The sequence below is a fragment of the Colossoma macropomum genome, unplaced genomic scaffold, assembly GCF_904425465.1.
Source record: "Colossoma macropomum unplaced genomic scaffold, Colossoma_macropomum, whole genome shotgun sequence".
In the NCBI taxonomy this organism is placed as follows: domain Eukaryota; kingdom Metazoa; phylum Chordata; class Actinopteri; order Characiformes; family Serrasalmidae; genus Colossoma; species Colossoma macropomum.
In genome coordinates, this window is record NW_023494795.1 from 42,074,263 (window position 1) to 42,099,970 (window position 25,708).

Here is a 25,708-nt window from a genome sequence, read left to right on the forward strand (position 1 = left end):
ATCTGGAATGAGCTCTAGTGGTGTGATTGATGCTTAATAAAGTGTTCTCTTTGTAACAAATGTGTTTAGAGTTATTATGAGATAATATGGAGCTCTATGAACTTGAAGGCAATTTTGTGGCCCTTGAACAGAAACTAGGGCTCCGCCAAAAAAAAAAAAAATCGTAGAATTACAAATGCAATCAAAGCTGCCAATTGTACACTAACAAGGTAGCTTTGTTCATTCTCAGTTATTTGAATAACAGTGAGTTCTGAGTGATGTTCACATCTCCAGTTTTGTACCCACACGGGTCATAAAGCTTAATGCAAAGTTAATAAATTATTTAGAAGTGGCTTTACTGGACAAAGAAAAAGACCCCCAGATAAACTATAAATGTGACACACATCACTTTGTGCAAGCCAGGCCCGGGGGGTTGGGGGTTTAATCTGGCCCAGATTGAGGGAAACCTCTTAGCGTGTTGCTAATCCCATTAAGACCTGCCCTCACAGTCACACACACAGTTAGCGATACGCTACCTGCTAGCGCTGCTAGGTTTGTGATTGTACATGTGTTTGTGTGTGTGCGAGCACATGTGTGTGTGTGTGTGTGTTCGGCATTAAAAAAATAATCGGCGGCCATTCATGTTGTTGGACTACTGCTGCCGGTGCTGTGGGACCACTCTGATCAAACGGCATGGCCACCTGCCAATCAACAGCAAGCTGAACGACACCTGGGTAAAGCTATTTATCTCTCTTTCAGTCCAACTGCAGCAAGTGCTACGAAAGCTAGCTGAGACGGCTCCCTGCTCAGAGTTAAAGTGGGATCAATAACTACGCCACAGCAGCCACAGATTACCCATCATACATTCACTGTAATCTGTCAAGATTTTCTGCTAAAGTTATGCTGAACAAACATGCTAACATGGCTAACAGTGGCTACAACCTGTGGTTTTATGCTGTAATTTGAATAATGCTAAGTACTGACTGTTCACTTACATGTGTTGTTAGCAACATTAGCGTTTTCTGACCGGCCCAGTTTCCAAAAAAGGCATCTTAGTGTTAAGATCATCTTAACTAAAAGAGAGAGTGTTCAATGTGATGCTCGCTCTACCATTTAAAAATCGTCTTTGTGCTATGATGCTTTCGGGAAACTGAGCCCTGATCTGTTAAACATATTTGGGAAACAAACTATTTGTGTACTTAGAAGAAGCGTTATTTCTGTACGGTAGCCTTTATAGGAATGTTTTATAAAGTATTTTCACCTCTGTATATTATTCCTTTAGCACAATCTTATAGTCCATAATACTTATCGCAAAATAAACAGTAGAAATTTTCAGAATTTACTGATTTTTTTTATTCTTATGGTTTCATAGAAATTTCTGTAGTATTACTGTAATACTGCTAGTGTTCGTTTTAATAAAAGCAGTAAATATGAAACATTGTTGGATTGTCACATATTATGGATCTACCCTTTCAATTTTATATTTTATATATATATATATATGTATGATTGATTTTCTGTAAAAAGATGTTTACAGCACCTCTGTAGAGGATGTGTTAACTTATCTTCACTTAGGAAAATAGCAACAACATGTCACTGGACCAGGGGTGCACAAACTTTTACACATGACTATGTTTATTTCTATTTATTCTAATGTTTGTGGTTTTATATGTATGGTGTCAAAAAGGTATATATATATATATTAATATATATATATTTATATATATACATATATACATATATATGTATTTAAATATGTATACATACACATATATATGGCCTAGCTAGACCTTAGTAACCACCTGGAATACCTCAGCGACCACTTAAGATACAACAGCAATACAAAATGTATGTATATACAGAACATTAAAGCTGTATTTTACTGCATTTACAATCATGATCAAAAGTTTGGGCACTCCTGGTCAAATGACCTTGTTGATTTTCAAGTATATATCATCTACAGAGAACACATTTCTACACATTTTAATGCAAAATTACTGTTTTTTTGGTGGAAGAAAACATGTAAAATGTGGCCTGTGTGAAAGATATGGCACATTTTATATTTTTCAGGTTAAGCTCAGGTAATTAATAGAAAATGTAGCACTAAGTCAATGGAACCACATTTTTTTTCCAAGTAATTTTGGGCTGTTTCTTTTGGTCCATTCATCATGAAATTTACACACAATGTAACCTTAGCAGCCACCTGGAATACTTCAGTAGCCACCTAGAAATACCTCAGTGACCACTTAAGATACCGCAGCAATACAAAATTCATATACAGAACATTCAAGCTTCATTTTACTGTATTTACAATCATAATCAATTTGGGCGCCCTGGTCAAAGGACCTTGTTGATTTTTTAAGCACATATCGTCTACAGAGAAAACATTTCTGCACATTTTAATGCACAAATACTGGTTTTTGGTGAAAAACAACAAAAAAGCATATAAAACGTGGCCTGTGTGAAAAATATGACACATTTTTTTTTTTATTTTTAGGTTAAGCTCAGCACTAAAATCAGCACAAAATATGTGTGCTCTGTAGAGGATGTGTTAATTTTTTTTTTCACTCAAAATCAATACGTCATTTGACCAGGGGTGCACAAACTTTTGCACAGGATTGTATGTTTGTTTGTATATATTGTAGTGTTATTTTAGTGCTTTTACCAGCAAAACTCTGCCCAGATGACCGACATTAAAGCATTTCTTGGGCTTTTTCACAGTCCTCTGTTTAAACGAGTGATGTTGCAGGGAATGATGTGTTAAACGTGTGAAACGTGTGAAGCGTGTTGCAGTCTGTTGTGTTGCGCTGCAGTGCTGTAGGGCAGAAGTGTGTTGTAATGTGTGCGCTGGTGACTAAATTCTGTTTGCTTTTCTTGTCAGGTGGTTCTTCAGAACCTGCTGATGTGCATGGTGTGCTTCTACTCTCTTTACTACATTGTGGTCAGTTTGTGCATCGGCATCCTGAAGTAAGACTTTCCACAATATTCTGATGTAGATCAGACTTCCTCTCTCTGTCAGCCTGTGCCTCTTCTGTGGTGGTTTAAAATTGACTTTGACTTCCTGTAGCGCGAGCTGTGCCTCTCAGAGCTACAGCGTTTTCGTGCTACAGATTTTGGCTGCGGTAAAACGTGACACGTTAGAGCAAAGAAAACATGCCCCTCAACACTTTCAGCCACAAAACGTGTCCAAAAGTTTGTGGACGCCAGCATTTCTTCTGAAATGAAGGGAGTTTGTTCTGCTTTGCTGCAGTATCGGCGTCTACTCTCCTGGGAGGGGTTTACAGTAGATCTTGGAACATGGCTGTGAGGATTTGATTGAGCATTAGTGAGGTCAGGTTCTGATGTTGGTCAGTTCAACTCATCCCAAAGGTATTGGATGGAGCTCCATCATTCCAGAGAACACAGCTCCACTGCTCCACAGTGCTGGGGGGCTTTATACCCCTCTAGCCCACAGAGGGCATTGATCATAGTGACCTTAGGCTCATGTGTCACAGCTCCCATCCTATTGGTCAAAGCTTTTCTATGGAGATTCTGCCGAAAATGCTGATGTTGCTCATAATGAATGAAAGCTAACAGAGGACTGGTGTGCACTATGCTAATGAGATCATGCAAACTGGCTCCATTAGCGTTCACTCATGGTTAGCCGCATTAGCATTCTTGGGTGAAGTGTACCATGAAATCAAATGTGTGTGCATTTGTGATTGTCCTATTCTAACAGTTTGTTTTCTTGATGTCAGTATTAATTTGTTCTTATTTATGGTGATTAACATACAGTATAAATGAGTGTTGCTAAAATCTGTGCATTATATCTGTAAAATATTCTTAAGTGTGTCAATTTTGCTTATACACCGATCAGGCATAACATTCTGACCACCTCCTTGTTTCTACACTCATTGTCCATTTTATCAGCTCCACTTACTATATAGGTGCACTTTGTAGTTCTACAGTTACAGACTGTAGTCCATCTGTTTCTCTGATACTTTGTTAGCCCCCTTTTACCCTGTTCTTCAGTGGTCAGGACCCCCATGGACCCTCACAGAGCAGGTACTATTTGGGTGGTGGATCATTCTCAGCACTGCAGTAACACTGACGTGGTGGTGGTGTGTTAGTTTGTGTTGCACTGGTGCGAGTGGATCAGACACAGCAGTGCTGCTGGAGATTTTAAACACTGTGTCCACTCACTGTCCACTCTATTAGACACTCCTACCTTGTCAGTCCACCTTGTAGATGTAAAGTCAGAGACGATAGCTCATCTGCTGCTGCACAGTTTGTGTTGGTCATCCTCTAGTCCTTCATCAGTGGTCACAGGATGCTGCCCACAGGACGCTGCCCACAGGAGGCTGTTGGCTGATGTTTTTGGTTGGTGGACTATTCTCAGTCCAGCAGTGACACTGAGGTGTTTAAAAACTCCAGCAGCACTGCTGTGTCTGATCCACTCAGACCAGCACAACACACCACCACCACATCAGTGTCACTGCAGTGCTGAGAATGATCCACCACCCAAATAGTACGTGCTCTGTGAGGGTCCATGGGGGTCCTGACCACTGAAGAACAGGGTAAAAGGGGGCTAACAAAGTATCAGAGAAACAGATGGACTACAGTCTGTAACTGTAGAACTACAAAGTGCACCTATATAGTAAGTGGAGCTGATAAAATGGACAATGAGTGTAGAAACAAGGAGGTGGTCATGATGTTATGCCTGATCTGTGTATAGTCTAATGCAAAAGTTTGAGCATCCTTGTTTATATTTCAAGTGAAAATAAGTTAACACATCCTCTCTGTTAGAAAGTTGAAACAGATCAGACGCTCGCAGATTAAAAAACAAGGTGGTCGTTTACTTAGAGGTTTAGGAGAGTTGCAAGGAGGGTGGTCGTAACAGTCCAAGGCCAAAACAAGAGAGCGTGATGACCAAAACCAAAGGGACGTCAGGAGAGTGAAAGCAGTTACTAGTCCAAGTTCAAAAACCAAGAATAATCAGAATAATCACAGCAAACAACACGAATCAGGGCAAACACAGAAAGCGTAGGTCAAAAAACGCGAAAAAGGTTTATGGTGTGTGAGTTCAGAATCCGGTGAGGATGAGTGTAGGAATTAATGTTCATTGGTGGATGGTGAAGCAATGGGAGTCACATGATCTTCCAGTGGCTCATGGGAGTTGGTGTCCTCTGCACAGGCCTTAGACTCAACTGATCCCACAGGAGAAAGGCAAAGGAGGCGTCCTCAGTGGGAGGTGTGACACTCACAGAGAACAAACTTAAATACTGAACAATTTGTAGTGAACAGTTTCCATTTATTTGCTGGCTTTAACATATTGGGAGAAAAAAAGGTGCCATAACTTTTGCACAGGGCAGTTTTTTCCCAAGAACTGGGTTCTCCGTGGTGGACGCGTTAACTTATTTTCACTTTGAAAATCAACCACAGCACGGAATTTGACCAAACCTTTTGCATACGACTCTATTTTGGTGTTTTGTTTATGTGTTTATGTATTTGTTTGTTTGTTTGTTTACCTTATCAGGGTAGAGGAGGTGGACAGTCTATTAGCTCCGTTTGACTACACCACACAGCCATCATGGCACAGCCCAAAATATCTAGGTAAGTTTTTTAGAAGAAACTGAATGTTTGTATTGCACTGTGTTATTATTCACATTAACAACCTGAAAAACCTGCTTGTTCTTCTGAACCAGCAAGAAATGATTCAAACACAGGGTGAGACTTAAACTGCTGGTCTTTCCTTTCACATCCTAATACATAAAATAAAATGGAAAAAAACAAACAAACTGATGCTGAATCAGCACATTACTTTTGAAATGTTACTTGGACGTAGATTCGGATTACGCTTGGACGATAATGTATATTTACCATGAACAAATTCAGTTATAAAGTATTTGGCACCCACTCTAATCCAGAGTGACATGCATTGTAAATCATGTTGCAGATGTTGGAGATGTGCTCCATTAGGCGTCTTGCCCAAGGACTCTCATTGGAATAACATGGCGTAGCTGCCCAGGCAGGAGATCAAGCCTTAGTCTAATCTAATCTCAGAGCCTTAAGACCCTTACAAACCAAAACAGACTTGAATAAACAACATCAAAATTTCAAATATTTCACATCAAAATGATAAAAATAGTAATCGAATTTCATTTATACATGGTTTTCAATATGCCCAGTGACACTGTACACAAAAGATTAACATAAAGATAAAAAATAAATAAATAAAAATGACAATGAGTCACAGAAATAAATAATTAGGTACACTCTTTAAAAAGATGGTTCTCTGAGGGTTCTTTAGTAAAGAAAATGGTTCTATATAGAACCATGAACACTCAAAGAACCCTTTGAAGGATTCTTTGCAGCATTTAAGTGTTTCTTCAGATTGATGGAGGATGTGCTGTAGATTTTATACAGAACCTATGTTTAAAGTGGTTCTATAGAGCACCCAAAAGGGTTCTTCTGTTGTTATGGTGTCAAGCTCTTTCTCTCACAGCTCAGTTCTCCGTGACTCAGTTTGAGCTCCACAGGAGACGAAGCACAGAACAAACAGACCGAATGTTTTCAAGCGCAGATCTAAGATCTTATTTGCTCTGCATAGAACAAGCAAATGTATAATGATAAATATGCTCTGCACATAACATTCAGTAGTTTGTTCCATGTTTTTTGTCAATTTTTCTGTGTTCTAGAGAGCAGATCTCATGTACTACGGTTTCTTTGTTTCACGTTTTTAAAATTTCCAGCATTCTTTGCCTGCAAATCTACATTATAGTCTCTTTTCTAATTAATTCAAACAAACAAAGACTGGGCTTTATTAGTAGATTATAATTAAGCACAGTCTTTTCTATTGTACATATTTTTGAACTATTCATAAAGTAGAATGACCGTACAGAGGAATTGAATGAATAAAGATGAAGCAATTAAAAAATCACGTGGCATTTGAAAGAGAATGATACATAATTGCTAATATAGTCATATCAGCGCTTGTTCAAAGGGCCCATTTTCTTCATCTTATTTTTCATCGTGGTGTCCATTCATAACATTTCCCCTGGAATGAAACACACTGTGCCTTTAAGACCGATATATGTAAATGAGCTCTGCTCTGATTGGCTGTGTGTCTTTCAAAAAACAGGCTGAAACACTCCTTATAACTTCAGCGTGAGTGGGCGGAGCTAAACTACTGCTGAAAATGTGAATGTATGGAAATGTGCTGGTTTCTTTAATATCACAGAAAGTGTGAATTTAAATCAGGTTGATTTTGCAGCTTAGTTTTCATATGGACTGTATGGACTGGGGAGAAAATGATGCTTTGAAACTTACATACTACTTTAAACTTGAGGAAGTTTGGTTTTGCATAATGTGGCCCTTTAAAATATTCCCATATTCATTCAAATCAATTACTGGTCTGAGGTTATGAAGGGTCTACCAGGTATTTCAGCTACAGCACAAAAACATGGACCTAAAACAGTGTGATCTGCATGATTTGCTGTTGCTTCTACTCCTAGAACAGCCTATCAGATTGACCAAAACACTTAAGTAGAGTGTAGACTGTAAAAGCACAGCCACCTCTGACTGTGTTGTATCAGTTCTGTGTTGTTTATAGAGCAGTTTTTAATGCTGGTCTCGTCAAATCTGATCTTCTGTGTGTTCGTCCTGCAGTGAGCGTGATCTCGACGGAGGTGACGTATGTCCTGGGTGGGCTCATCTTCGCCTGGATCGTGGAGGAGTGGGTGTGGGATTACGCCATCACTGTCACGCTGCTGCACGTCGGCCTCACCGTCGCAGGTAAACACCTTAAACCCCACTCGGGTGACCAAGAACTGAATAATACTGAATATACTGAATAATTTGTAGTAGATACTGAATAATTTATAGTATTTACTGAATAATTAATTGTAAGTACTGAATAATTTGCAGTAGTTATTGAATAATTTATAGTAGATACTGAGTAATTTATAGTTGTTTCTTGAATAATTCATAGTAAATACTTAATAATCTGCAGTAGTTATTGAATAATTCATTGTAGATACTGAATAATTTATAATAGATACTGAATAATTCATAGAAATTACTGAATAATTTATAGTAAATACTGAATAATTCATAGTAGATACTGAATAATTTATAGTAGTTACTGAATAATTCATAGTAAATACTGAATAATTCATAGTAGATACTGAATAATTTATAGTAGTTACTGAATAATTTATAGTATATACTGAATAATTCATAGTAGATACTGAATAATTTATAGTAGTTACTGAATAATTTAGATACTGAATTATTAATAGTAGATACTGAAAAAATTATAGCACATAATAAGTGATTAATAGTAGTTACTGTCTCAATTACAGTTTTTATTGAATGTTTTACAGTGGATACTTAATAATTTAAAGGTGTTAATAGATAATTCATAGTAGTTACTCATCATTCAGGGTACTTACTAATTAATATATATTTGACTGAATATTAAATGTATAATGTAAAGTAAATACTGAATAGTAATTTCATTGTATTTCACAAAAAAAATGAATAAAAAAGAAAATGTGAGCAGAGAAAATATCCCTTTACTTTAAAGAGTTCCTGATTGAACAGTGAAGTCACGGCAACAGCTGCTTTTTTTAAACTCTGCTGCAGTTTCCAAGGTTTCTGTGCAGCCTGATGAACCATAATAAAGTCATATAAATACCGCCTGACAGTGATGTGATAGAAATAAACTACAAACTAACTAAGCTGAACCATCTTCAGGGTCAGGTCACATATTCATGTGGCAGTTTCATGAATAATTACATTTACAGAATTCACTCCTTACTCTAAATGTACCTGCTCAGGATGTGAAGTGTGCTTGTTCAGCTTTAGCACTGACGCTATGAGGCTAATGAAACTGATGAGTAATGGAAGCTCGTGCTATAATTAGCTTTGTGCTAACTGCATATACACATGATTCTGTGGTTTCTGGCACGGTAGTCAAGCCAAGTCAAGTCTACTCAAGTTGTCTTCATCATTCCTCAGTATAATTTGTATGCATTGGAACAAAATGTGGTTCTTCAGGCCCCAAACACACAACAGCAGCTCATTATACCGAACTACACGGAGTGCAGATAGGCCACAGTGTGAAATGACTGCAGAATATACAATAAATACACCAGACAATAAATATACAGAACAATAAATACACAATAAATACTAGACTGGACAACAAAACAGTATATGTGACTGGGCATCATATATATGTACAGCCTCAATTCTAAAAAAGGTGGGATGCTGTGTAAAATGTAAATAATTGTAAATAAAAACAGAATGCAATGATTTGCAAATCTCATAGACCCATATTTTATTCACAATAGAACATAGAACACATATCAGATGCTGAAAGTGAGACATTTTACCATTTCATGAAAAACATTAACTCATTTAGGACTTGATGGCAGCAACACGTCTCAAAAAAGTTGGGACAGGGGCAACAGAAGGCTGGAAAAGTAAGTGGTACGAATAAAAAACAGCTGGAGGAGCAATTTGCAAATAACTCACATGACTGGGTATAACAAGGAGTCTTTCAGAAGCAAAGATGGGCAGAGGTTCACCAACCTGTGAAAAAGCGTCTAAAAATTGTGGAACAATTTTAGAAAAATGTTCCTCAAACTTAAAATTGCGAAGAGTTTGGATATCCCACCATCTACAGTACATAATATCACCAAAAAATTCAGAGAATCTGGAGAAATCCCTGTACGCAAGGGACAAGGCCGACTGTCAATGTTGGATGCTTGTGATTTTCGGGTCCTGCATTAAAAACAGATTTGATTCTGTACTGGAAATCACTGCATGGGCTCAGGATCACTTCCAGAAATCACTGTCTGTGAACACAATTCGCCGTGCAATCCACAAATGCAAGGTAAAGCTGTATCATACAAAGAAGAAGCCATAAGTCAGCACAATCCAGAAATGCTGCTGTCTTTTTTGGGCTGAAGCTCATTTAAAATGGACTGAGGCAAAATGGGAAACTGTTCTGTGGTCAGATGAATCAAAATTTGAAATGCCTTTTGGAAACCATGGACGCCATGTCCTGCGGACTCAAGAGAAGAGGGACCATCCAGCTCGTTATCAGCGTACAGTTCAAAAGCCTGCATCTCTGATGGTCTGGGGTTGCATTAGTGCCTATGGTGTGGGCAGTTTACACATCTGGAAAGGCTCTATCAACACTGAACAGTATATAGAGGTTTTAGAACAACATGTGTTCCCATCCAGACAGCGTCTCTTTCAGGGAAGGCCTTGCATATTTCAGCAAGACAATAAACCACATACTGCATCCATCACAACAGCATGCCTTCGCAGAAGAAGAGTCCGGTTGCTGAACTGGCCGCCTGCAGTCCAGACCTTTCACCAATAAAAACATTTGGTGCATCATGACACGAAAAATCTGGCAAAGAAGACCCAAAGAAGACCCAGAACTGTTGAGCAGCTAGAATCCTACATCAGACAAGAATGGGACAACATTCCTCTCCCAGAACTCCAGAAATTGGTCTCCTCATTTCCCAGACGTTTACAGGCTGTTGTTAAGAGAAGAGGGGATGCTCCACAGTGGTAGACGCGGCCCTGTCCCAACTTTTTTGAGATGCATTGCTGCCATCAAGTTCTAAATGAGTTAATGTTTTTCATGAAATGGTAAAATTTCTCACTTTCAGCATCTGATATGTGTTCTATGTTCTATTGTGAATAAAATATGGTTCTATGAGATTTACAAATCATTGCATTCTGTTTTTATTTACATTTATTTACATTTTACACAGCCTCCCAACTTTTTTGGAACTGGGGTTGTATGCTTAAAGAGTCTTATTAGTCCAGGTGTATGTTTAAAGAGTCTTATTAGTCCAGGTGCATGTTTTTAGGGGTCTAGATTAGTCCAGGTGTATGTTTAAAGAGTCTTATTAGTCCAGGTGTATGTTTAAAGAGTCTTATTAGTCCAGGTGCATGTTTTTAGGGGTCTAGATTAGTCCAGGTGTATGTTTAAAGAGTCTTATTAGTCCAGGTGTATGTTTTAAGGGGTCTAGATTAGTCCAGGTGTATGTTTTAAAGGGTCTAGATTAGTCCAGGTGTATGTTTTAAGGGGTCTAATTAGTCCAGGTATATGTTTTAAGGGGTCTAGATTAGTCCAGGTGTATGTTTTAAAGGGTCTAATTAGTCCAAGTGCATGTTTTAAAGGGTCTAGATTAGTCCAGGTGTATGTTTTAAGGGGTCTAGATTAGTCCAGGTGTATGTTTTAAAGTGTCTAGATTAGTCCAGGTGTATGTTTTAAAGGGTCTAGATTAGTCCAGATGTATATTTTAAAGTGTCTAGATGTATGTTAAAAGTGTCTTATTAGTCCAGGTGCATGTTTTTAGAGTTCTAGGTTAGTCCAGGTGTATGTTTTAAAGAGTCTAATTAGTCCAGGTGTATGTTTTAAAGAGTCTAATTAGTCCAGGTGTATATTTTAAAGAGTCTTATTAGTCCAGTTGTATATTTTAAAGAGTCTAATTAGTCCAGGTGTATGTTTTAAAGAATCTAGGTTAGTCCAGGTGTATGTTTTAAAGGGTCTAGATTAGTCCAGGTGTATGTTAAAAGAGTCTTATTAGTCCAGGTGCATGTTTTTAGGGTTCTAGATTAGTCCAGGTGTATGTTTTAAAGAGTCTAGATTAGTCCAGGTGTACGTTAAAAGAGTCTTATTAGTCCAGGTGCATGTTTTTAGGGTTCTAGATTAGTCCAGGTGTATGTTTTAAAGAGTCTAGATTAGTCCAGGTGTATGTTTTAAAGAGTCTTATTAGTCCAGGTGTATATTTCAAACAGTCTAATTAGTCCAGGTGTATGTTTTAAAGAGCCTAGATTAGTCCAGGTGTATGTTTTAAAGGGTCTAGATTAGTCCAGTTGTATGTTAAAAGAGTCTTATTAGTCCAGGTGCATGTTTTTAGGGTTCTAGATTAGTCCAGGTGTATGTTTTAAAGAGTCTTATTAGTCCAAGTGTATATTTTAAAGGGTCTTATTAGTCCAGGTGTATGTTTTAAAGAGTCTTATTAGTCCAGGTGTATATTTTAAAGGGTCTAGATTAGTCCAGGTGTATATTTTAAAGGGTCTAGATTAGTCCAGGTGTATGTTTTAAAGAGTCTTATTAGTCCAGGTGTATATTTTAAAGGGTCTAGATTAGTCCAGGTATATGTTTTAAAGAGTCTTATTAATCTAGGTGTATGTTTTAAGGAGTCTAATTAGTCCAGATGTATGTTTTAAGGGGTCTAATTAGTTCAGATGTATGTTTTAAAGGGTCTAGATTAGTCCAGGTGTATGTTTTAAAGAGTCTAGATTAGTCCAGGTGTATATTTTAAAGAGCTCTGCTGTAGGGTCCTGCGGTCTGAGACAGTGTAGTATCTAAGCCAGACAGTGAGACAGCTGGTCAGGACGCTCTCTACTGCCCCCTATACTGTCTGACATACTGCTGTCTATAAGATGGATGGCAGTATCTCATAGAGCTGAAAACAGTAGCAGCGCCTGCTACTCAGCCCTGAATTTTGTCTGCTGTGGTGACCGTGGTGGTCCCTCCTGCTGAGCTGGTCCACCTGGCGGTTCTACTGGCTGATATTAGACATGTGCAGTGTTGCCAGATTGGGCGGGTTCCCACCCAATCCAACCAAAATCTGTCCTAAAGCATGCTCAGGGGTGGACATAATTTGAGCTGTTCTGTCTTTATTTTTGTGTTTTTTTGAAAAGTATAAAAATAATAAACTGCATTACTTAATTATGAACAGGCCCAACTTCTCCCAAACCCAGTCAGTTGGCTCTTTGAGTGTTCAAGGTTCTATATAGAACCACTATCTTTACTAAAGAACCCTTGAAGAACCATCGTTTATAAGAGTCTGCCTTTTGGAGTATTTTCTCCAGCATGGATATTTATTTTTGCACCCATCCTCGTCTGAATTTGTATCAATATTCATAACTGTTTGAAATACAGCGCTTGAACAGTCCCCGTCTCTATTGTGTAACAGCCATTCGAATACATTACTGTCGCCCACGTTTCCCAGTTTGCCTGGAGTCTTGATGGAGTCCTCTGCTGTGTCTCACAGTGATTCCAATGTAATAACACCCGCACGGCTGTGTTTGAGTAGTGCATAGTGAATTAGACTGGTGAAAACAAAGGGACGGTGCCTACAATCCAGTTAGTGAGCGGATGGCGGTTTGATTCAGGTTACCAGTGACTGGTTATTACAGAATCACTCAGTCTGAGGCTTTTCTTATGAAGGGAGCTCAAAAACACTGCTTCACTGTTTCGATACAGCGTCGTGGTGCAATATTAGTGGGCTTTAATGGTTCAACGTGTTTTATAATTGATTGTTATCTAGATGCAAACTGTAGACTGACCCCCAAAGAGGGCAGATTAGTGCAATCAAAAACATACTTCTGTTTAGGGACGTGCTTGGCTATTTAGCTAGCCTGATCTATTTTGGTGTGTTTCTAACGTTTTCCACCAGGACAAACATGTACAGTCCTGTGCGAAAGTCAGACACCACGCTTCATCCCTTAATACGCTTAATTTTCAGTCAAAACAGCCTTACAGTACATGTTATTCAGGGTCAGGAGAAAAAAAACATATATTGAACAGAAAATTATTAATAGTAAATATAAAATGAGATGTTTCACTGTTTAGTGAGTCTCTCTTCACCTTTATTACAGCTGCCATTCTTTTCAGGAGACTCACTTTCAGCTCCTCAAAGAATCTGCAGACACACCTCCAAAGTCTTAGAAGCTGGTTGATCATTTTCTGAAGTAATCAAACACATTCAGTGACTGAATAATTTATAGTAGTTAATGAATTATTAATAGTAGAAACTGAATGAGTTTCAGTAGTTACTGAATAATTCATATTAGTTACTGAGTAATTTATAGTAGATAAGAAATAATTTTGAGTAGTTACTGATTAATAGTAGATACTGAATAATTTATAGTAGATACTAAATAATTGATAGCAGACACTAAATAAGTTCGGTAGTTACAGAAAATTCATGTTAGTTATTGAATAGTTTATTATAGAAGCTGATTATTTTTAGTAGTCACTGAATAGTTTATAGCAGATACTGAATAATTCATAGTAGTTATTGATTTAGTTTATTGTAGAAACTGAATAATTTAGTAGTTACTGCATAGTTTATCATAGTTACTGAATAATTCATAGTAGATACTGAATAATTTATCATAGTTACTGAATAATTCATAGTAGATACTGAATAATTTATCATAGTTACTGAATAATTCATAGTAGATACTGAATAATTTATAGCAGATACTGAATAATTTATAGTAGTTACTGAATAATTTATAGTAGTTACTGAATAATTCATAATAGATACTGAATAATTTATAGTAGTTACTGAATACTTCATAGTTACTGAATAATTCACAGGAGACACTGAATAACTTTAGGAACATAAAGAGTCGTCCACCCTTGGTCAGTGGTCAGTGGTGAGAGGGTAAAGGCTAGCCGCTGCAGGTGTGTCCATGGAGAGCGGTGAGTGAATATTACAGGTCTGACTGTTGATCTGATTGTGCTTTTCTTCTTCTGTGTTTCAGTCATGGCTGACTTCCCTTCAACAGAGCACTGGTGGATCGCTCTGGGTAAGAGCAGCGTTTCACCCATACAACATGAAAGCTAGTAGCCATCAGTTAGCCTGGCTGAGCTGGCCTTTAGCATGATGCTAATAGGTGCTTATGAGCACTGATCCATCATTAACAATGCTAGTCATGCTAGCAGGACTCCTGATGATACCACAGACATCCTAGCTGTCCAATGATGTTGCGCTAGCAGCAGGTTAAAAGATGAAGCTCGTGCTAGCCTTCACCCTCCCAGCCTGGTAGCACTGTGGAGCCTGAAATAATCGTTTAAAAGTCATAGGCGTCACCCAACATTGTACGTCTTTACATATTAACGTACTGACAGGTCCGGCTTGATGTTTAAGTATCAAATGATTTCAAAATCAACATTATACTGATGAGGACATGATGATAGTAGTAGATAATTCACTCACATCCTCAGAAGACTGAGTTCTCTTTGAATTCTTTCAGTCATCAGATTCATCCGCAGATTCGTCAAGTAGGCCGAAGTACGACCCATGTTACTAAATGTTCTTCCGCACATGGCATGCAATTACACATTTCCACCAGAGAGGTCTCCAAATCCCCAAAACTTACATGATGTAGCTTTAAGAGATGTGGGGAAATCGCAGTTGATTATGTTTCTTGCAGTGTTATATAAACACTATATATATATATATATATATATATATATATATATATATATATATATATATATACTTCACTGTAGTGTTATATACAGTACTACTACATGCACTATAATATATGCTACGAAAATGAATGAATGGACATAAAATTAATATATATATATTCACTGCTTTCGGAAAAAACCTTGTATCTCCATTTTTGTCATTTTTCAGTTTAAAATGCCTGTTGCTCTTTACATTGTGTGTAAATTTCTTGATGAATGGACCAAAAGAAACGACCCAAAATGACTTTGGAAAAAAGTCTGGTTCCATTGACTTACATTAAAAGTAAAGTAGGTTTTTTCCTTCTCCTGTAAAGTTACCATTTTGGAGATACGAGGTTTTCTTCCGACAACAGCGATATGTTATGTAAATATTTGTTCAAACCCCTCCTACATTACAATAAATACCAATACAGAAAAAAATCTCATGTTTTACCACATGTTGATTTGTATTTTTGTATACATTTGTGTACATTTGTCCGATAATTAAATAACATTATAAATACATAGAAACTGTTCTCTAGCAATAAAACAAACCTGCTGCCTGCTGGAGTTTATAGTTCTGATCTCACTGTCCTTCAAACAGATCTAAGCACAGTTCTTTTTGGCTCTGCAGGCGTTAATTTCGTACAGCTAATTTTACAGTGTAACCCAGAGCGCACTGCAGCAGCTGGAATTCACCCAAACTCCTGTTCGTTTGCAGGTTCAGGCCTGGCCATGATGATCTTTGGCGGGCAGCTGCTGGCGTATCGACTTTTCAGGAATAATTTTGTGCATCCTGAAGATCTCCAAAACTTCTGACACACTGAGGATTCTGTACAGTCATGAACATGTTTTTATTTTATATACTTTATTGTTGTTGTTTCTACAGAATGTAGCACTATTTTTCTTACTCAAACATTATTGATCATAATTAAAGTGTTCCTGCAAGCTAACATGAGTTGCATGGTCAGTATACAGGTGTGTATGTGGTTTTGTGTCTGTTCAGAGACGGCAAGCAAGTGCTATAAAAATAAACAATAGTATTAAAGTAGGTTTTACTGGCATTGACTGATTAAGTTGCTTTTAAATCAGTCTGTATCACAACAGCCTTAGAGAAAGACAGACACACGCAAACTCTTAATCATAGACATGTTTATGGTAGGTTTGCTGGGTGAATTACATTAACCCTGAGGACATGGAGACCCCAGTTTGCTTCAGAACGGTTTAAGATACAAACGTGATCCACATATCAGGACATTCAGCAGACCCACCCCTAACTAGCAAGCATGACGTCATCGAGCTGTGATGTCAGCATCAGTGAGTAATTCGGTTTGGAAAATCAAATAAAATCCTGATGTTATTGCTCTGCTGTTTGGCCTTCATATTCCAACAAAGGGTTAAAACAGCGACATGATTCACACATCAGATCACTCATCAGACTCTGCCTCACCATCCAGAGTGATTTCATCCACCTGTGACCGTCCATCAGCCAGAGATCAGCTCCAAAATCACCCACAACCCCACTCACTACTGTTATACTACATCTCTGCTTTTAGCCTTCATATTATAAACAAAGGGCTTTCAGTTTACTTTGATTTTGAGTATTAAAAATATCTGATATTAAGTTTGCAACTCAATTTGTGATTAAAAATAAAGCCTGTCTTGCTGTGTATCAGAGTTTTAGGACTCAGCCTGAATCCAAGAGGACAGAAAACAATAAAAAACATGGCCACCTTATGCTAATTGTTTATTTTTTACTAATAATAACTAATACATTATTGAATAAATAATTGAATCACCATTAAAATTATTGCACTTTCAGCTCACAGACACTCCAGACTAACAATTTCTGAAAAGATAACTACAACTGCACTTGTTATCAAGATCTCTATAATTAGGAAAATACACAATTTAGCAGCCGCTAGGTACATTTTGATCAGAAATGACCCAAATTCATAAAGATATCACATTTCTGTCAGCATTTACATTTCAAACAATGCATATCTGAGCAGCCCAGGGTCTCATGAAAATAGCAACATATGGCATGTGTGACTGTCGCATGTAAATACTTTATAATTCCAATTGTAATTGAAACAAAAAAAAACCAAAAAAATCCCGAAATCTTAGGTTTCTAAGGGTTCAGCCAGCTGTAGAAGCTAGAGATTGTAAGTTGGTGTTATTACTGGTAATAAACTATTGATATTTTAATGGCGTCACCGAACAATACATTACATTTCTCTCTTTCTAGTCTCACAAATGCAGGGACGAATTTATTTGACGGGAGTAATTTGTCATTTGTGCTTCGTTGTTGTGGTGAGAAGGTGAGATCTACAGTCGAGTCCATAAATATTTAAACCTTAAAAAAGTTATTATTCTTATCTGTCTATCACAGCGCACAGGAGATGAAATGAAACAATGAACGTGAGCTCAGAGTGCAGACTTTCATCTTTCATTTGAGCCTATTTATGTCCAAATTGGGTGAACGATGTAGGAATTACAGCCATTTTCATACAGAGACCCCAGGGGCTCAAAAGAGAAACTAACAACCACAAATTAAATTGTCATTTTTAATATTTGCTTGCAAATCCTTCGCCGTCAATGACTGCCTGAAGTCTGGACCCACAGACATCACCAGAGTCTGGGCTCCTTCCCTGGTGATGCATTGTCTTCAGTTCCTGCTTGTTCTTGGGGGCGTTTTACCTTCAGCTTTGCCTTCGGTGAGTCAAAGGCATGCTTGATTGAACTGAGGTCAGGTGAGTTGGTCATTGCAGAACAACACTTTGTTGTTGATTTTAGGTTCCTTTCACACTCTGCTTCAGGTCATTGTCCATCAATCAAGGGAACCAGTTATATGTATACACCAATCAGGCATAACATCATGACCACCTCCTTGTTTCTACCCTCATTGTCCATTTTATCAGCTCCACTTACTATATAGGTGCACTTTGTAGTTCTACAGTTACAGACTGTAGTCCATCTGTTTCTCTGATACTTTGTTAGCCCCCTTTTACCCTGTTCTTCAGTGGTCAGGACCCCCAAAGGACCCTCACAGAGCAGGTACTATTTGGGTGGTGGATCATTCTCAGCACTGCAGTAACACTGACGTGGTGGTGGTGTGTTAGTGTGTGTTGTGCTGGTACGAGTGGATCAGACACAGCAGTGCTGCTGGAGTTTTTAAACACTGTGTCCACTCACTGTCCACTCTATTAGACACTCCTACCTTGTCAGTCCACCTTGTAGATGTAAAGTCAGAGACGATAGCTCATCTGCTGCAGCACAGTTTGTGTTGGTCATCCTCTAGTCCTTCATCAGTGGTCACAGGACGCTGCCCACAGGACGCTGTTGGCTGGATGTTTTTGGTTGGTGGACTATTTTCAGTCCAGCAGTGACACTGAGATGAAAACTCCAGCAGCACTGCTGTGTCTGATCCACTCGTACCAGCACAACACACATTAACACACCACCACCACGTCAGTGTTACTGCAGTGCTGAGAATGACCCACCACCCTGATAATGACAATGTAATAATACTTTTACAGATTGTGTAATACCTCATTAGATCATTTGGGAATTTATTACATTTTCAGGCTGACCATATGCAATGTCTTGGAAATATGTATATATTTAAGTATATATATATATATATATATATCTATATATATATATGATTATTATATATATATATATATGTTTTGTAAGCAAGAGGGCTAACAGTGGTACCACCTATTCTTCTCAATAACGTGATAAGATATTAAGGTATTAAACGTAATTGTTAAATTATCAGTTAAAATGTATTATATTACTGGAAAAGTCACTACATTGTTGGGTTTTATTACATTTTAGACCAAGTTAAATGTAAAATGATGTTACATTTCTGGCTTTTATTAAATTATTAGGTAATTATTACATTTTTGGCTTCTATAAGCATCAAACTTCAAATAAACTCTCTTGCATTAAAGGCAAAATAAAATCCTAATTAAAAAATGAAGCCAAGCTGATCTGAAGACACTGTCCATCCAAGCACTAAAGCTTTTACTGTCCTGACCGTCAGTTAAAGAGAGGAGCAGCCTGACTGGTCGAGACAGTGTGGAGCGCAGTCTGGCCTAATCCTGAGCATCTGCTGTCCTTTAATCTGGCCGGATTAAGATCAGTTGGTATTACCTCCTCCTGAATTGTTTTGGTTTGACTGACTCATGCATTGAGAAAGTGTGTCTGACCCTTTTACCCAGCATGCATCTCTAAAGCTGCTCTACCACGATGGCTATTGTGAAAAAAAAAAACACTATGCAAATTGAATGTAACTAAAAAAGAGTTAAACCTTTTTAACTGGTTGTGCATGTGCTACATGAACACCTGCTGGAGAAACAGTCTTTAAGAGAATTATCACTCATGAGTGCCAAGTCAAAGCTTTTTGTGTTCATTCGGCAACACCTGCATCACTTAAAGGGGAATTCCACCAATTTTTCCACATTTCTGCATAATTACATTATTATTTATTAGGAACCAGACGTCCACCTCTAAAAGCTCCCTCACAGAAAGGTATCAAAGTTATGAATTCACTGCCTGATGACTGAGACACTGTTTTACGATAGTTTTGAGAAGATTTCAGCCTTAAAGTCCTTTTATGGTGGAGGGATACGTAACATGCAGTGAGGCAAAATAGTCCCCAACAAAAATGTATTTTTTCATATTTATCTCTATTTTCCATCATCAACATTCATTGTATAAACTCAGAAGACTCGTGTAGGTTCACTGGTGGTTCTGGATAGTAAATAAAATGTCTATATTTGTGTTGTAGCCATGGCGACACCTGGTTCCTATCACCACCACTGTAAATTGAAAATTTGCAAAATTTGGTGGACTTCCCCTTCGAAGCCGAATGAGAATGATATCAAGAGCACAAACTGCACGTAACAGATTAAATGTAATCAATCAACACATTTTGTGTCTGAGGTTTGCTTCTTTAGTTTTAGCACTGGAGCTACGAGGCTAATGTGGCTAACAAGTAATGTAATCTTATACCCCACCAGTTAGCATAGTGTCGAAATCATCACACACTCACCTCAAACCGTGTGGATTTCTTAAGTGATCTCTAACAGACTTACGTGGTTTCTGGCACTGTATAGCACGCAGTGCTAATTGGTGGGGTATGTGCTTCCATTGCTTGTTAGCTACATTAGCCTCATAGCTGCAGCAAATAAAGCTAAAGAAGCAAACTTAAGTCACCAAACATGTCTTAGCCTGTCGACTAAATTTGGGGTAAGGCTGGTGGGGGGGGTTGATGTTCGTCTGAACTCTCGCTTTAATAGCTCAGACAGCTTTGGTCTCATTTGCATTGAGGCAGCAGTGAGAATCAGTAAAACAGTGATACAGTCCATGCAAAGCTCTGTAATTTTAACCGCCTCAAACAAACGTGTCCACTATAATTTGTTTTCTGAAAATAGCCGATTTGTTTTGATCATATCCAATTAAAAAACGAGTCCAAACTTTTCCAAAGCTCCGGCGCTGGCTCAGGCTGCGGCTTGCGTGCCGGCGTGAAAGGCCTTATTGTTTTATTAATCGTATAATGAGATTAAGACTGTGGCTGCGGGGGGAAGGGGCGTGGCCAGTGCCAAGGGGTGTGTCCTGAGGGAGAGAGAGAGAGAGAGAGAGAGAGAGAGAGAGAGAGAGAAAGAGAGAGAGAGAGAGGTCCCTGAACTGGTGAACTGCTTCATTAGCCAGACAGATCGTCATGGTTACCAAACTCGTTTGCTACCTGCAGCTCAGGTAAGACTGCCTGCGGTGCCTGTGTTGTGTGTGGAATAAGCCAGATTATACATGATCAGTTACAGATATGTTTGCGTTATTATAAATGACTTAAAGCTGCAGTGCTGTGACTTCAGTTTGTCGGAACAACTTAAAGAGCCTCTATCCCATTTTTCTTGTGTTGTAATTTTTCCTTCCAGGGCCACTTATGACATTTGTGTGTTTTTATTTACCAAAAGTAGCCGTAATTCATGTTTGCATGACCTCCCCTTGTCACTTAGAATTAAACAGGCTGGGTTTGTTACTGTGCCTTTAAGGCTGATATATGTAAATGAGCTCTGTTCTGATTGGCTGTCATGTATTTCAACTCATTCAAACAGCTAAAATACTCCTTATGACTTCAGTGTGAGTGGACGTGAGTGCGGCTGAACTGCTGTGGGCTGAATAAGCGGATATAATTTACATAAATTTGTCGGTTTATATGACATCACAAAATCAGTGAATTCAAAACAGGCTGTTTTTGTGGTTTTGTATCCATATATGAACTGTATGGACATTTTTGAAGCTTTGACAATGTTTACATACTGCATCAACCTCTAATTTAAAAATATGTATATAGAAAAATGTGTTTTTTTTATGATATGGGCCCTTTAATGGATGTAAATAAGGCAAACAATGAGACTTTAGTACATTTAAAAGGGTCCATATAGTACATTTTTCTTGTAATTTTTCTTTCAAGTCCACTTATGACATTTGTGTAGGTTTGTGTATAGAAAACAGTCATAATTGATTTCTACATGACCATTTTCCAACCTCTCCTTATTCCTTATACCTTAAGAATTAGACAGGCTTTTTTTTTTATACTGTGTCTTTAAGACTGATATATGTAAATGAGGCCCATTCTGATTGGCAGACCCTATATCGCACCTCATTCAAAAAGCTGAAACACTCCTTATATTCTTGTATAATGTAGCCCCTGTATAATATTTCTCAAGAAAGTGAGGAAAATTTGTTTTTCCACAATATGGGCCCTTTAATACATCTGCTCTCATGTCTTAAGCATGAAATAATTATTTAAACAGACATGAAATTAATCCAGTTTCCCTCTAGGACTGCAGTGGAACATCCAGTATCTATCAGCATTAGGAACTCTGTTAGTGATGTCATAAAAAAACCACTCATGTGAAGTTATAAGGAGTGTTTCAATCTGAACTGCATTTTGAGTGAGGCCCAAAGCAGGGCAGCCAATCAGAACAGAGCTCATTTGCATATATCGATCTTAAACGGCTCAGAGACACAAACAGCCTGTTTAATTGTAAAAATCATCTCATAAGTAAAATTCAGAGGAAAAAAATAATACAATCTGAGAAAAATGTAGGATATGGGCCCTTTAATGACAGTCCATAAAGTCCATAAACAGAACAGAGCTCATTTACATACAGTTCTATGCAAAAGTTTGGGCACCCCTGGTCAAATGGCATGTTGTTGTAGATGTTCTGAGTGTGAATAAGTGAACACACCCTCTGCAGAGACACACTTCTGCACATTTCAATACACAATTAGTGTTTATTTGCCTAATTTAACATACTGAGTGAATAAGATAGAACACAGAGTGTGGCCTGTGCAAAAATTATGGCATATTATACATTTTATGTTTTTTCCAATATGTTAACCCTGATAGCAAGAGGATATAGGGCCACTGTCGGCCCACTGACGGCAAAGCTGGCGGTCCACAGGTGTTTTGCTCAGCATTTTCCGGGTGACCCACCGGCAGTTAAGCAGAGTTTTAGACAAAATTCCACTTATCATTGCTCAGTTTCCACTCACAGTCCAGTTTACAGATTTTTACGTTCATAGTTTAGTAAATAATTTTAATCCAGCTCAGTGTCAGCAACAACATTTTCTATAAAATCATTTTATATCAGGCCTAGTCATATTTTTTTTTCTCTCACTTGTTTGTAATATTTGTCTAAGTTTATTTTCTAAAATAAAAGTCTCAGTGCGTTTAAAACCTGTTTGAGGAAATTTAAAAAAAACTAGCTAGAGCTTGTTTGGAGGGCAGTAATCTGGGTGGTCCGAAGGTGGACCAGCAGTGGCAAACAGTCAGCGGGGTCCCGACCTGGTCACTTATTTTCGCTTAAAAAGAATCAACAACTTTACCAGGGCCTGTTCAAGCATTTGCATACAACTGTATACCAGCCTTCGTAGGAATGGTTCTGTTACAAATATGATTTTTTATAGAAAAAGTGTCATAAAGTGTCAGAAACCACATAGCGAGTCTATTAGACTGAGGTGTGATGATTTGGGCCTGCAGTTAGCGCCATGCTAACAGTTGTACATGTGTTGTTAGCTGCATTAGCTGCATAGCTTCAGTGTAAAACTAAAATAAGCAGAACTTCAGGCTCCAAACTCATCTTTGCTGATTGACTACATTTGGGAAAAAGGACGGAAATCAGGTACATTTTCTGTCTGAACAGCTCCTCATGCAAAAAATAGCCTCTGGAACCTGAAACTAGCCGACAAACAAACACGCTGGCCCTCAGATCAGACTCCGTAAGCTCTTGGCAGGGTGTGTTTCCCCAACTCTGAGAAGAACGCCAGGCAACGACACCTTGCCTAAGAGGAGATAACGTTTCAGGCTATTCTTCCTGCGTCTGGTGTGAGTTACACCCTGCCTGCAGCTAGCGGTTAGCTCTGACTCATGAGCTGTCGTTGCTTTGCCTCAGGCACATCTTCACAAAGAGATTAGCGTCTCACCTTGGAGGAATAAAGGGCAACAGCATTAATAGGACTCTGGCTGTGGGAAACTGCAGGACGGTTGGCGTTGGAGTGATGTTTAGGACGTTCGTATGGATGCAAACCCCGGCCACGATGGTCAGCGCCGTACACAGGTGCTATTTTACAACTGGACAGGGGTGAGTTGCCCTGCCTTACGTCTTGATGAAGCTTTTCGTGAGATGAGAAGGTTGAGGGAGAGTCAGTCTCTAATAGTTTGTATGATCTGAAACACTACTGTGCCTTTAGGTTACTTGATTTTAGGTCACTTAAAAGGGGAATTCCAGCCGATTTTTTGAAATTTCCGGTTTATTGTGAGAGAAACTCATCGAGTCAGAATTGTTTACAGTTATTATACGAAAATATTACGAATACTTTACCTGGAACAGTGTTTTATTTTTGTTTTAAAAAGATTTTGGCCTAAAATGGAGTTTTAAAAATCCATTCATGGTGGAGGGATACATGCACGGTGCTGTGAGGCAAAATAGACCCCAAAAGACTTATTATTTCAGATTTTCCACCATTTTACTATCATCGACATTCCTTAAAAAGCTCAAAATTTCTGCATAATTAAGTGGGTAAGATATAAACAGAGTCGTTCAGAGTGGTTTGGTGTGAAACGCTCTGTTCTAGAGAAACTTAAAGTCAGAATTGCTCACAGTGGTGGTGATAGGAACCAGACGTCCACCTCTAAAAGCTCCCTCACAGAAAGTTACTACATGAAATGGTTATGAATTCCCTGCCTGATGTCCGAGACGTTGTTTTGTGATGAAGTTTTGGCTTAAAATGTATTTTAATCCATTTATTTTAGGTGGAGGGATACATGCAGGGTACTGTGAGATAAAATAGTCCCCAAATAAAACTTATTTTTTCAGATTTATGGCTATTTTCCATCATCAACATTCCATATGAAGCTCAGAAGACTCGTGTTGGGTTATTGGTGGTTTTTGAATAGTAAATAAAATGTCTATATTTGTGTTGTAGTCATGGCGACCCCTGGTTCCTATCACCACCACTGTACAGACATCTGAACCATTTCACACCAAACCACTCTGAATCTCTCTGTTTCCATCTCAAACGCTGAATTATATAGAAATTTAGAAAAATTGGTGGAATTCCCCTGGGAGTAGTTCGGCAAATCAAATGCACAGTGGTTTCTGACACTGTTGGACAAAAATATGGACAATATTCAGGCTTCAAAATAGCCGCTGCTACTGTTTTTAGCCTTATGCTAACATACTTTAGTCCATGTTTATGGATGACAGTGAGTCAGACAGTGTCAGAAACCACATAATCGAGTTTATTAAAAATACTGAACACCTCCACACACTTTGAGGCGAGAGTGAAGATGATTTATGCATGCAGTTAGCACCATGCTAATCGGCAACGCTAAAAAGCCATTACTTGTTAGCTACATTAGCCTCATAGCTCCAGTTATAACAAACTTAAAGCAAACTTAAGACGCTAAACATGTCTTGGCTGATTCACTGTATTTGCAGTAAGGAAGGAAATTGATATTTTGCCATATTCACTTTATTTACAGAGAGCTACAGCAGAAATATTCCAGTTAGCCAAATTTGTCTGGCCCACTTGTGGGCCACATCCTTGGTTTGTTCTGGCCCAATATACGGCTGGGTCCTCGGCCCAGATCTGGCCTACACACTGTAATGTGTGTAGAGCTAAAGTATGTGGCCCAAACCCGGTCCCAGTCTGACCATGCTACATTGTTGGTCCACAACATTCACCCCAGAATTGTGCCACAAATGTAGACACGAGGCAAAACGGTACGAAGCTGTCCAGGATCTGGCCCTGTTCTGGCCCACATGCCTAAAATCTACCTGGTAGTCAACCAACACTCAAATAGGAAAGCCAGAATCGGCCCAACCCTGTCTGCTACCTGGGATGTCGATACCCAAGAGGGACAAAAGCTGTTGTTGTTGATTG

At 38.4% G+C, this 25,708-nt stretch overlaps 2 protein-coding genes across 2 annotated transcripts in view; both read left to right on the forward strand.

The window, feature by feature from the left end:
- The first annotated feature begins 620 nt into the window (after nucleotides 1-620).
- tmem244 (transmembrane protein 244) lies at nucleotides 621-16,063 on the forward strand. Its single transcript, XM_036581078.1, has 6 exons — nucleotides 621-713; nucleotides 2,861-2,946; nucleotides 5,495-5,571; nucleotides 7,627-7,752; nucleotides 14,554-14,598; nucleotides 15,966-16,063. The coding sequence occupies exons 1-6, from the start codon at nucleotides 621-623 to the stop codon at nucleotides 16,061-16,063; spliced, it is 525 nt and encodes a 174-aa protein (XP_036436971.1).
- A 7,771-nt stretch (nucleotides 16,064-23,834) lies between these two features.
- The window catches only part of arhgap18 (Rho GTPase activating protein 18), a 61,266-nt gene continuing 59,392 nt past the window's right edge, over nucleotides 23,835-25,708 (forward strand). The window contains exon 1 of the mRNA XM_036582464.1: nucleotides 23,835-23,904. Within this exon, the coding sequence (XP_036438357.1) occupies nucleotides 23,843-23,904 (62 nt within the window). The 5' untranslated portion in view covers nucleotides 23,835-23,842. The remainder of the gene's footprint in view (nucleotides 23,905-25,708) is intronic.